This window comes from Sesamum indicum, linkage group LG3, assembly GCF_000512975.1.
Source record: "Sesamum indicum cultivar Zhongzhi No. 13 linkage group LG3, S_indicum_v1.0, whole genome shotgun sequence".
NCBI lineage: Eukaryota > Viridiplantae > Streptophyta > Magnoliopsida > Lamiales > Pedaliaceae > Sesamum > Sesamum indicum.
The window spans coordinates 6,063,406-6,076,081 of NC_026147.1; the positions used below are offsets into that span (position 1 = coordinate 6,063,406).

At 39.2% G+C, this 12,676-nt stretch overlaps 5 protein-coding genes across 6 annotated transcripts in view; 3 read left to right on the top strand and 2 right to left on the bottom strand.

The window, feature by feature from the left end:
* Nucleotides 786-2,993, top strand: LOC105157361 (protein Mpv17). The gene is made up of 8 exons (XM_011073771.2): nucleotides 786-831; nucleotides 1,105-1,192; nucleotides 1,405-1,499; nucleotides 1,650-1,722; nucleotides 1,813-1,905; nucleotides 2,022-2,108; nucleotides 2,357-2,437; nucleotides 2,614-2,993. The coding sequence occupies exons 2-7, from the start codon at nucleotides 1,109-1,111 to the stop codon at nucleotides 2,435-2,437; spliced, it is 513 nt and encodes a 170-aa protein (XP_011072073.2). The 5' UTR covers nucleotides 786-831; nucleotides 1,105-1,108; the 3' UTR covers nucleotides 2,614-2,993.
* Nucleotides 3,774-5,174, top strand: LOC105157363 (GEM-like protein 6). Its single transcript, XM_011073773.2, has 4 exons — nucleotides 3,774-4,135; nucleotides 4,219-4,317; nucleotides 4,401-4,675; nucleotides 4,774-5,174. Exons 1-4 carry the CDS (start codon nucleotides 3,979-3,981, stop codon nucleotides 4,948-4,950), a joined length of 708 nt encoding a protein of 235 aa, XP_011072075.1. The 5' UTR covers nucleotides 3,774-3,978; the 3' UTR covers nucleotides 4,951-5,174.
* Nucleotides 7,248-8,200, bottom strand: LOC105157366 (kunitz trypsin inhibitor 2). Its single transcript, XM_011073777.2, has one exon. The coding sequence runs from the start codon at nucleotides 8,050-8,052 to the stop codon at nucleotides 7,432-7,434; it is 621 nt and encodes a 206-aa protein (XP_011072079.1). The 5' UTR covers nucleotides 8,053-8,200; the 3' UTR covers nucleotides 7,248-7,431.
* On the bottom strand, nucleotides 8,153-10,660 carry LOC105157365 (pentatricopeptide repeat-containing protein At2g22410, mitochondrial-like). 2 transcript variants are annotated; one of them, XM_020692854.1, is made up of 3 exons: nucleotides 9,077-10,660; nucleotides 8,374-8,949; nucleotides 8,153-8,280 (listed from the first exon to the last, which is right to left on the bottom strand). In XM_020692854.1, the coding sequence occupies exon 1, from the start codon at nucleotides 10,624-10,626 to the stop codon at nucleotides 9,163-9,165; it is 1,464 nt and encodes a 487-aa protein (XP_020548513.1). In that variant the 5' UTR covers nucleotides 10,627-10,660; the 3' UTR covers nucleotides 8,153-8,280; nucleotides 8,374-8,949; nucleotides 9,077-9,162. The 2 variants fall into 2 exon arrangements, with proteins under 2 accessions (XP_020548513.1, XP_011072076.1); XM_011073774.2 differs by having other exon boundaries at nucleotides 8,155-8,280; nucleotides 8,889-8,949.
* The window catches only part of LOC105157367 (uncharacterized lipoprotein syc1174_c), a 3,680-nt gene continuing 1,378 nt past the window's right edge, over nucleotides 10,375-12,676 (top strand). The window contains exons 1-6 of the mRNA XM_011073778.2: nucleotides 10,375-10,764; nucleotides 10,944-11,091; nucleotides 11,219-11,353; nucleotides 11,816-11,932; nucleotides 12,038-12,166; nucleotides 12,473-12,652. Coding sequence (XP_011072080.1) covers nucleotides 10,969-11,091; nucleotides 11,219-11,353; nucleotides 11,816-11,932; nucleotides 12,038-12,166; nucleotides 12,473-12,652 — 684 coding nt within the window. The 5' untranslated portion in view covers nucleotides 10,375-10,764; nucleotides 10,944-10,968. The remainder of the gene's footprint in view (nucleotides 10,765-10,943; nucleotides 11,092-11,218; nucleotides 11,354-11,815; nucleotides 11,933-12,037; nucleotides 12,167-12,472; nucleotides 12,653-12,676) is intronic.

Below are 12,676 nucleotides of genomic sequence, written 5' to 3' on the forward strand. Positions count from 1 at the left end.
AAACTGGCAAACAAAGACCACCGGGTTTCACCAAAATTTCAATGGCAACTAATACTATTACCAGAATTAAGAGGAAGCACCAGAGGGACTCATATGACTAAAGATTATATGCATACCGAATTAGATAAATTTTGAAAAAATGACAACGAGACCAGTTCAGTATATTTATACAAGCACAAACCAAGAAAGAGGTAAACAGGGCAGAGAAATAGAATCGAAACAAGGGAGTATATTAACAGATATTTGACAACTGCAGAAGATGATAAAATTGCAAGATTTTGTCTTTGGTCCATTTTGATGATGAAAGACCGGGTCAGGTCGGATTGGGGCAGCCGGTTTAAAAAGTAATTTCTTTTGGTAGTTACTAGCTGTAAAAGGACTAAAACCTCAAAAACCCACATATTGTCAGCAAACATTTATACTCCTATTATCCCTTGGTGGAAGAGAGGCTAAGCGGAAGTATGGTGGCTCCAAACCCGGCAACGGTGACAGGAAAATCCTATCTTTTACGCGAATGGGCAACTTTTAGCACACCCATTAGCCATTTCAATATCCAAAGCAGGATTTTTGTGCGCAACCCAATTCATACAAGCAGGAGCTTTGTAAGCTATCGTAATACACCTTCTCTGCCTTCTCCAAACGGGTTCAAAATATTTGGTCGTCCTGAATTTGGGCCTTCGGTTTTGGGTCGTCGCGTTTTCCGGGTTTCAAGTGGTGGCGGAGCTGGTGGTGGCATTGGAGGGTCCGGCAATGGAAAGAGGGGGGGGGGAGGGGGCTGAGTGGCAACAGTGGTGGTGGGAGTGATGGAAGTAACTGGTCATTACTTTCATGGTAATGTAGTGATCTGCTTACACTTTCTTTCTTTTTTTCTTTCTTGCCAATTTTGGTTCATTGTTTATTAAAGACTACATTTTTGTTTTGTGCATTAGTAAGCTTAAAAAAATTATGTGCAGTTTTAGGTGTTTCTTGGAGTTCAATAGGAACACCTTATTTCAGTAATAGTAGAGAAAAGGTCTAATGCACATACACTACAGCCAGTCTGATTATTCTTGTTACTTAAGGATCAGTTCTTTTACATCCATCTCACTCTGAATATCTATTCAGGTATATGACCCTTCTTGCCAAGTACCCCGTGATGACAAAAGCTGTTACATCAGCATTATTAACTTTGGTTGGTGATGTGATCTGTCAGGTATAGCTATCTAGCACATATCATAGAATTATACAATTTATTACCGAAATCAACATTGGGGAATAACAACTTGAGCAATACTATTTTTCCTTAGTATGGATCTGAGAAGCAAAAGCTTATTGCAACTATCTGTTGTGTTAAATACTGTGAATGTTAGATCTTGCTTCCTACATGAATGATTTTCTAACATTTTATTGTTGGCTGCACCTCAGCTTGTGATTGATCAAGTACCATCTCTGGACTTGAAGCGAACATTTACTTTCACCCTGTTGGGGCTGGTTTTGGTCGGTCCTACATTGCATTTCTGGTATTGCCCTGAAAGTTTTTTCTGTCTATTGCTCGACCAAATGTTGAATATCGCAGGAACCTTGTCACGATTGGTTATAGATTTATTGTCAAATTATCTGTCATTTGTCATCTTTCAGAGTTGAATTAACGTCTTCTGTTACACATTCAGGTATCTGTATTTGAGTAATCTGGTCACAGCCCCTGGAGCTTCCGGTGCTTTCTTGCGGCTTTTCCTTGATCAGGTGAAGCTCCTTGATTGAATTTATATAAGGTTTTGGTATATTTTTCGTTCAATCAACCACTTGGGCATACTTTGACTGTTTCTAATGCAGTTTCTTTTCTCTCCCATTTTTATTGGAACTTTCCTATCTACATTGGTGACGCTTGAGGGAAGGCCATCACATGTAATTCCAAAGCTAAAACAGGTATTGACAAGGACACTTTCGTTGTGCTTTTTTCTAATTTCAATAGGAGATCCCGAAAGGACAGGAGCGCTTATAGTCAAGACTTATCAAGTTAATGTCTAACTTTTATTTCATAGGAGTGGTTCTCGTCAGTTGTTGCGAATTGGCAACTCTGGATACCTTTCCAGTTCCTCAATTTTCGATTCGTGCCGCAGCAGTTTCAGGTTTGATTAATTTGTACACTCTAAGTAGTCCACCCTTTCTGGTTTGGTGTTGCTGAGAGAGGAGGAAATCTCCTGACTTCTAATATATCATGGACAGTACAAGAATATAACTATATATATATATGTATCTTCTCACTTCAAATTGTTGGATGCTTCAAACAATATGATAACGCTGATGAATGCTTTTTACTTTATACGGTAATTTTGTTTGACTGATAGACATTTTTGATGCATCATCCGTTCCGCAGGTCCTTGCCGCCAATTTTATTGCCTTAATATGGAACGTCATACTTTCCTATAAAGCTCACAAAGAAGTTGTTGCGAAATAGGTAGACTCTTTTCCTCAATATATAGCTATGTATTTGCTACCTGTGATGGATTTGAGGTATATATAGAGCAGTTACTGTATTATAAGGACAGCGAGTTGTTAAGGTAAGGTTGATCTGCAGGTTAACATTATTTCAGGCATAAAATTATTTTGTTGAGCTGCTGCCATGTCTTGCAGATATTATGCAGACGGGTTCCATCAGTGGTCAGCCAATCCGCAAGACTTGGAAAGGCAACATCAAACGATCTCCATGCAGTTTCATTCATGATGATTCTTTTACTGGCATTATAGAATGCTCAGCTGTTCATCGTTGCTTGCTGTTCATTTTGAGCTTCCACTATTCGTTATCAAATTTTCGGGGCAACAAATAGTAGTCCTGCAAACACACAACAGGATGGAATAATCGCATAGAAAAGTATATTAGAATACATATGAACATGGTGAAGCCAGCTGAAAGATTCTATCTTTAATAAAATTCTGATTACTCTGTAAATCAATTAATTTCAATTATATCTTTTGTTATAAACTAATCAATCAATCATCAAAGATTTTAGTCATGTCCCAACTCTTGTAGAAATCTTTATTTCAGAATTTTTGTCTCTGGATTGTTGGTAAAGCACACGCAAATGCATCAAGTTCCTAAATTCGGGCCCTTTCCTTCTTTTTGAATTAAGAATTGTTTCCATAAACTAGTTGTTGTGGGGGTGCTACGTGATCGGTACTGGGTTGTCTGGATACTTTACAGTTTCCTTCTAAAAAGTATATCACCAAAGAGAGGAGGTTTGACGGAATTATAATCTGCTCAAATTTCTTGTCAAACAATTTATATGGGATGGATAGCATCATCAGTAATTGTGTTATTAAGGTTAGACAAAATGTTATGTTGTCGCTTTTAAGGATGAATGAGTGTTAAGATTAATAATTAACTTAAAATCTAGTTAGTGTCTGCCTCAGATAAGTCCCCAGTAGAATCTGTCTTTAAACAAAAAAGACTTCAAAGATAAGTTGGACAGAGTTTACTAACTGTCGGACTGATGGATTAAAAGTGAAAAAAAAAGTGTCCAGCTTCCAATTTTTTAAGCTCAAGACTTCGGATGTTCTTGAGGTTCTTAAACTTTTGTTTTAATTAATGGTGCAATATGTTGGATTAATTTTGTGATGGGGCCCTAACCTTTGACACGCTAACCGAATTTGACTGAGGAATTTTCCCAGAAATGTTAGTCCAAATGGGCAACAAAGACTTGTGCATCTCACACTGAATAAAGAAAAGAATCAGACCAATACTGATGAAGCTGGCTTTTTGTCTGGATGTGCAATTTCTAGCCTGTCTCCGTCTGTCTTCAACAAATAATCAAACCTGTGGGGGCGCCGACCGTGAGAATGACCCTCCTCATCACCTCAATTATGCATCATTCATCACTACATTGCAACAATTTTCCTTCAACTTTCCTCTTTCTTCTCCATTGTTTTCTTTGAGCCTAATTAGAGAACTCCAAGAGAAGAGATCGGGTATTCGGATTAACACGTGTAGAAGCGAAATTCATGGAGAAAATGAAGGATCACCAGCCTGAACATCATTATCGAATTAGAAGCCCATTACAGGCGGCAACCTCCGACAGATCGTCTTCCTTGTCTGAATCTCTCAGCTCCTCCCAGACTCAGAGTCCCTCCTCCTCACATCACTCAACTGCCTTCACAGGTATGTCAATTTCATCAGAGGATCATGGAATCAAAGCAACAACAATAACATAATTAGACATATATGTTTCCTTGAAATTTCAGAAAATGGGGAGGCTGCTGCTGCTGCTGCTGCCAGGAATCATCACAAGATGAAACTGGAAAGAAAGGGAACAAGTTTCGCTTACAGAATTCGTGAACACGGTACATACATACATGAATTAGAATGGTTTTGGAATTATTGTTTCATTTCTAACATATAGTGGATGATTAATCATTAATTGCAGTGAGGATGGGTCCTAAATTTTCGGAAACGGTGAAGGGGAAACTGAGTGTTGGTGCCAAAATAATCAAGAAAGGAGGGAGAGAGAACATATTCAGGGACGTGTTTGGTGCGAGTGATGGAGAAAAGCTGGTGAAGGCATCTCAATGCTATTTATCGACAACAGCTGGTCCCATTGCTGGGATTCTCTTCATCTCCACAGAAAAGGTTGCTTTCTGCAGCGAAAGATCCATTGCTGTTGAATCAAATTCAGGGGGAATTCTCAGGACACCCTACAAGGTACCTATCTACAATTACTTGCACGCACTTATACAGCTACCTACCAAGGTATATATGTATTTGTTTCTTACAAGAAGTTTGAATGTGTATGTATGCAGCTCAGCGTTCCAGTGAAGAAGATCAAAGGAGCAAATGAGAGTGAGAATGTGAGGAATCCAGCGCAGAAGTATATTGAGATTGTGACGGAAGACAATTTCGAGTTTTGGTTCATGGGATTTGTGAGGTACGAGAAGGCGTTGATGAGTCTTGAAAGGGTCATCTCCATGTCCAGATAGTACCAAACCAATTAGATTAATTTAGGAGTGCGCAGTTTGTGAACTTCCAAGTTGTAAAAAGCTGTTTTTAAGTTTGTGTTTGTCAGAGTAATATATATTGAGTTTGAAAATTGAATTGATGATACGGTATAATAAAGAGATGATGTTGGGAATCAGGTTATATTTGGTGTTTTTGACAGCAGTTGTAAATTGAAGCCAAGAAATATATATATTTGTGTTGTAGATACAAATAATTATCATGTATGAATGTATACACTTTTTTAAGTGGTTAATATTATACAGAATTTCATTAATATTGACATGCGACCCTTGAAACATATCGGCTAAAGTTGAGGGTGAGATTATATAACTCTACTATTTTCCTCATTCGGGTTTTTGTTTTATTGGGTTTTTCCAAGCAAAATTATAAACGAAACAGGATGTATATGATAAGAAGTGTGTGTTCAAGAAAGAGTATTGTAAATACATATAATTATCATGTATGAATGCATACACCTTTTAGTTTTCTCCAATAATGCTCATTACCTTTTCCTATCCCAATAATATTTGTAATTATGAAATTTATAAATAGCACTGTATAATTCATTTGAAAATAAGTAATTTTTGGAGGATAAGAGAAGCGATTTGGATAATATTTTTATATACAAATAGCAATGAGTAGTGACAGCCCCAGATGTGGATGAAATTGAGGGGCATAAGCCTAATTGGATGAGTGTATAGAAAAAGGTGTTGAAGGGTATCCCAATCCCATCTTTGCTCTTCATCTCATCTCATCATCTTCACACTTTGAATTGGTATTGGAGTAGAAAATGAAAATGAAAACCTACTGCTATACTTTCCATTGAAGACCAACAAAAACTATATATAAAAGAAGCATTTTATATATATAGAATGGGACCAAATCAATCCATCCATCCACCCATCTATTCTTATCGATTTAACTGTACAAAAAAAACATATATATGTAGAGCTAACACAGCATAGCACACACACCCTCATCATCGTCATCATCAAAAGCTTGATGGTGGTGATCTTGGGTCATGATGATTGTTAGCACCAGTACCTGAGTAATCTTCTACATCCACATGATCCAATCTTCTTTTCTTCTGCACATCATCATCAATATTTACAGAAATGAATTAATGGGATTACAGAGATATTGAATTAAGTGAAGGGGGAATAGGGGAAGACCTGGAACTCAACATATACATGTACATGTTGTTTCCCAGCAGCAGAAGTGAGGCTTCCTGCACACAAACACATCATCATAATCATGTAAGAAAATGAGATGGATGAGTATAATTAAGTAGTGTTGGGTGGGGTAGGACTTACTGGATGCAATTGCTGTGGAAGGAGAAGAGCAGAGAGCAAAGAATATTAGGAGGAAGATTACAACACCAACACTACCCTTACCCTTCATATTTCTTGTCATCATATCATATGTAGAAAGGGAAAATTAGGAGAAGAAGAAGAAGAAGAATATGGTTGAGTATGGAGGTGAAAATTCTTAATCAAAACTACTTGGATTTTATATATGATGATGATGAGAATGAGGGTTGCATATGCAATTATGTATGTACATATAATTAGTGGGAGTGAGAGTGAGAGTGGGCCTGAGACTGACCTGGTGGATGCAATAAAGTCAACTTAAATAAATATATGGGAAGACATGTGTATGTGTATATATGTATATGTGGAAGTCAGTGCCCACTTGCCTAACATTATCCCTTGTTCCTTTTCCTTTCAAGTGCTTCTCCACCCACTCCCTCTCTCTCACTCACTGCTACTATAATTAGGCCCAACAACCACTACATGAAATCATATGAAATTTGGAGCATATATATAGAAATTTGAAAGATGGGATATAGATATGTGATGAATTGTGATTGATATTGAGACTATACATACATGATGCATGACACATGTATGTGTATAATAATTGTAGGTAGTGATTTTAATGTTAATGTGGGTGGTGGACATTATGGACCCATTCATATTTTGTGGGTGGATGGGCGGTGCAACAGTATCATCAGTACGCCAAAATGCATTGCATTCAACTCCAATGGATTTCATGACTGATGATGATGATGATGATGCCACTTACTACTGTTTCACAGATATTTTCTTTTGAATTTAATCATCCCCCCCACCCCCCAACAGAGAGTACTGATAGAATGATGAATAATGACGATGCCCCTTCCCCCGCCTTTCCTCTACCTGTCTGTCTCTTGACACATGCATCTCCTCTTATTATTACCAACACTTTGATTATATAAAAAGAAACTGCTCATTCAACATTACTAAACCACTAGCTAGCTGGCTGGCTGGCTGGCTACTGCATATATATTATGTACTCACAGGGACTGAGGGCCACAAACTTGGCTCCTTTTATTGCATTGCATTTATTATTGGCACACAACTTCATTATAAAGCAGAATTCAAATTACAGTTTTTTATGCAAAGATGACCGTCTCCTCAGCTTCAAGCCTTCTTCAACATAACTCTAAACGGGGCATCCTCAGTCAGAGCCAAACGCCTTTTTCCATCTTGCATAAAAATGCCAACGTCTTTGCATATGACTTTGCAGTAATTGCACACTGTGGGGCAGAAAACAAGCTTGTAGTCATCTCCGTATGTTTCAATCTTGAACCAGTTGCTGATGGTTTCACGCCCTGGCTTCCCTTCTACTCCTCCCGTTGTTATGAAGTATTTACCTGTCGACGCGTCGTAGTTATCGAGCTTCCACACCGTGGATTGAACGCAGATTGTGGCACCAGAAAACTTGATGTTCTGATCGGTTGAAACACGGACCACGCCTTTCTTGGGGTTCACTGGCCGGAAGGTTAAGGGGAGGCCGTTTCTCACTTCAAGTTGTTCTTGCACGACGTCAAGCGGGCAAGTCTCATTGCCGGTGCTGGCTAGTGTAAGGCCACCACCTCTGCCGCGTATAACCGGCAGTATGTAGTAGTCGACTCCTGCCCGGACCAGATTTCTGTCTGTGTCGAGGACCGGAGCAGGTTCTTCAGCAGCTGCAGAGAGTGGAGATCTGTTGGCGAAAATGGTGAAGAGAAAGAAAGAGAGAAAGAGCTGAGTTGTCTTCATTATGAGATATTATTACATGCAAGAACAATGGATTTATGGTTACAATTTGGTCTCTTATAGCTGCTTTCCAAGCCACAACTTGCACATGGATTACAGGTTGAAGAAGAGCAGGAAGATGGTGGCTGCTTGTAAATTGAAGCAATGAACTTTGACTAAGGCTTATTATAATATCAAAGTCAATTTGCTAGGATCAGAATTTTGAATCTCACTCTATTTCCCAGTCCAAATCTACGACAAACGATATCAAAAACAATGTTAGATGGCCGCAGTTAGCAATTAAAGAATCGGGTAATATTGCATTTGTTGAAAGTATTCATGTACCGGGATGTGATCTGAACATTCAATGTTCAAACTTGAGGAAAGAAACTTATCCATTTCATTTTCTATTCCGTACCAGAAGTGTTCATTCGCATAGACTAAATCAAGGTCATATATAGCAGCTGGCGGTGAGTAGACATGAAGGATAAGATAGCAGGATGGGAGGATGAGTTTTAGTATTACACCTGGTTAAGGAAAACACCACAGGAGGCTGCTGAAATCTCAATATGATGCAACATCCCATGGAAAGGATGCTGATAAATACATCTTGGGACAAAGACAAAGATAGGTTCTAAAATATAACAAAGATATACATTATATGCCATAAAGCTTTGAAAATTGGTATCATCATTTGGCACATAAATCAATATGGGGCATGCTTTGGTAAAAGCGCAAGGTAGTATCCCTATTTTATGCAGCCTGTAAATAATCCAAGATATTGACAACACACAAACAAGCTATGCACAAGTCAGAAAACCTTTTCTGGTAATAATCCCTGCACACGGCTCATCATCTACCTTGAGCTTATTTCAGCTGTCCCGTCCTCGATCGTGTTAAGCTGCTTCTGCCTTTTAGTTTCTGTTACAATCCGATCAGCAAGCATTAGTAACCAACATGATAAATGAAACAAGAGAACTTAAACAGATAGTTCAGCACAAATTTTCATCTCCCAGGCGTGGAGTTAAAGAAAACAGATATTGGTTACCTAAATCATCTATCAGTTACATTCTGGTCTTTTTCATGTTATAACTAATGACAGCATCCTCGATCAACTCGACAACCTCCACAATCTCACGTCCATTCAAAGAAAAGAAGGTTAGAATCTAAGTTTGATTGTTCAATCATTGCGTCCAGGACAATGATTATATTATCACCAACAGTGTATGGGGAAGCTTCAGCAAGAAACTCATGAACAACACCATTCACTTCAATCCAACTGCACCCAGGTGTTTTCTTGATTTTTTGTTCTCTCATCATTTTCATTACCCTCGAAGCATCATCCCATCTGTTTTTCGAGCGGTAGACACTCCAAAGAAGTACATATACTGCATCATCATCAGGTTCTAGTTCGACTACTTTCTTCCCGGCCACTTCAGCCAATTCTAGATTCCCCTGTCCCACACAAGCACCGAGAAGCGATCTCCAGATAACAGCATCCGGCTTCATCGGCATCCCCTCAATCAACCTTATGGCTTTCTCCAGATATCCTGCTCGAACAAAAAGATCAACCATACACCCAAAATGCTCAATCCGGGGCTTCATATTGTAGCCACTTACAAACTTCTCAAATAATCTCTCGCCCTCAATAACTAATCCTGCATGGCTGCAAGCTGATAAAACTGCTAGAAAAGTAACTTGATTTGGTATCATTCCAGATTCCACCATCGAATCAAAAACCAGAAGAGCACATTTACCTCTGCTATTAAGCGCCAAAGAGGAAATCATGGTAGTCCATGAAAACAAATCTTTCATCCTCATGCTATCAAATAGCTTCACAGCCGAATCAAGATTTCCACTTTTGCCATACATGTCTATCAACCCATTATTCACGGCAACATCCAAAACGAATCCAATGCGTTTGTTAATGTACCCATGAATTGCACTTCCTAAATTAAGTGCCCCAATATCAGCACAACCAGAAAGCAGGGCAACAATGGTGACTGTAGTGGGATTACAATGTTCTCCAACATCTTCACGTCTCATTCTTGTGAACAACTCCAATCCTTCGATTGGATTTTTCTTGCGGACATACCCCACAATCATCGCAGTCCAAGAAAACACATTTCTTTGTGGCATTTCATCAAACATCCCTTTAGCTGATTCAATATCACCATTCAGAAGATATCCATTGAGTAAGCTAGTCCATATAGCAACATCCTTAAAATTTATGCTACTGAACACACGTTCAGCTATGTGAACTCTTCCATTTTTAACGTACATATCGATCAGCGCGTTATGCACATTGGGCCCGGGTTCTTTAAGATGCTTGTACACCAAGCCGTGGATTGCTCTTCCATTTCTTAGGTCCTTGAGGCGTGCGCAAGCAGAAAGAGCAGCAACCACGGAATGCGAATCAGGTTTCGCGGAATTGGACAACATCAACTCGTAAAATACCATTAACGCTTTCAGGGGTTGCTTGCTATTGAGGTAAAGATTCTGAAGAGAGGTCCATGAGCCCACATCCGGATTTGGCATTAGCTCGAATATATTCCGCCGTTCAACTACTTTGTTGAGCTTTGCATAAGCCTTGAGCATTCTGCAACCGAAGTAATGCTGAAAGATAGCGAGGGCGATGGTGTGGGCGAGATTTGATTAAGAAGATTGTGGTGCCTTCCCCATTTTCCCAGTAGAATTTTCAGCTTCTCGAAAGATGCCTGGTGTTTACTGATTAGGGTATGTGTCATCTAATCAATCAAGAACTTCTAGTATTGTTTCTTCAACAAAGAAAGAAATGATTTTGAAGTTGAAGTTCGCTACTTTTACCGCCATTTCTGCTTTATATTGTTTCCTTCGAAGGGCAAAACTGTCCTGTAGCTTTTGGATAGAATTATCCTGACATTTTTCCACAACAGAGGAAGAGAGAAGGCTGCTACTGAAATGACAAGCCTTAATCTTGGGCATCCATTTCACTCCACCGCCGGCCGGAGACTACGGTGGCTGCCCGAGAAACCAGCATCTCGGCTTACAATCTCATGCTCCAGTTCTCTCCTCCCAAATAAGGTCAGTCAGTATAGTCCAGAGACGACTCCCTAAATCACTACTATGCATCTAAAGGTTGGATCTTTCGTAAGCTTTATGAGTGTCAAAGTAAAGATGAAGTTCTTTCTTGTGGATGGTCTTTGAGCAGTTTAAGAGAGCGTACACGAGTGTGATGATAGTGCCGACTGGAGTGGGAGCGACAGTCGGTGGTTATGCGGGGGATGCTTTACCGGTAGCTCGAACCCTCGCCTCTGTCGTTGACTGCCTCATCTCTCATCCCAATGTATGTTTCTCTTTGTAATCTTACGCCCAGAAGAGCTAAAGCAACTGCAACTCCCAAAAAATTTGTTTTTGCATGGAAACCCATTGACTTATGCTTTAGACTGTAAAATTGACATTTTCTGTGAACAGGGATAGTAAAGTAACTGTTGTTAGATGAGAATTTAACCCAAGTCATCAACTAGGACCAGAGTATTTGCAGGAAACATGTTCGATGATAAACCAACAAGAAAGAAAACACCTTGCTCCCATATGCGTAGTAAATGCTTAGACTGTAATCTTGTATGATTAGGGAATAATATTATCTGAGAGTTACTGCAATAACTGGAAAATGTATGATGTTCCTGGGGGCTTGGGTGCAAATAAGTTATGTAGTTCTACAATCTGATAGCTTAATGTTGACCATCAAGAAGCTGATTCTGGATTTGTGTGGTTTCATTTCTTTTTATCTTTGTAATTCTTGCAGGTTCTCAATGCAGCAATGCTGTACTGGCCAATGCCGAATGTACTGTATGTTGAGGGCTATGCACTGGATAGATTTGCTGAAGGCCTTTGGGCACTACAACCAGTTCATCAGAATAAGGTGTGTCCCTCATTATCATACATCAGGTGTGACAATTTGATTGCTGGCCATCTAATTTCTCATCTGTTTAAATTCTTGACATAATATACATGGAATGTGAGCTAGGTGGGGCTGGTTCTTGATGCTGGGATAGAGGAAGAACTTCGCATTCGTCATTTACAGGTGGTGGATGCAACAAGGGCTTCTCTTGGTTTGCCTATTGTAGAATATATTGTGACAGATGCAGCTCTACAGGTACGCCCATAAATAGCCGATAGATTAACTGTATGCTGACTTCACAGTGTGTACATTCCTATGCCACTTCTTTCATATATAGTAAGATCTTTGTAAAAAATTCTCTACTTACTATACTAACAAGCTGCAAATCCTCCCTATGAGCAGTGTAGTTACTTCATTTCACTTTCTTACAACCATGAAAATTGAAATGCTTCGAATTATTTAGAACTCAGAATGCTTTCAATTGTTCTATTATTCAACTCCTATTGCAGTCATTTTTAGTTTTGAAAGATGCTTGACTATGTATTTCTTATATATTTATAGGTGGAAAAGTGGATAGACCCCAAGAGTGGACAATCCACTGGAAGGATACAGCGTCCTGATTCCCTATTAAGGGCTGTGGAGATATTAGTAGAGAGATCTGGTGTGAATGCCATAGCAGTTGTGGCACGCTTCCCAGATGATGATACTGATGATGATGTAGAAAATTATCGACAAGGAAAGGTATGAATTTTGACTGGTTAAATC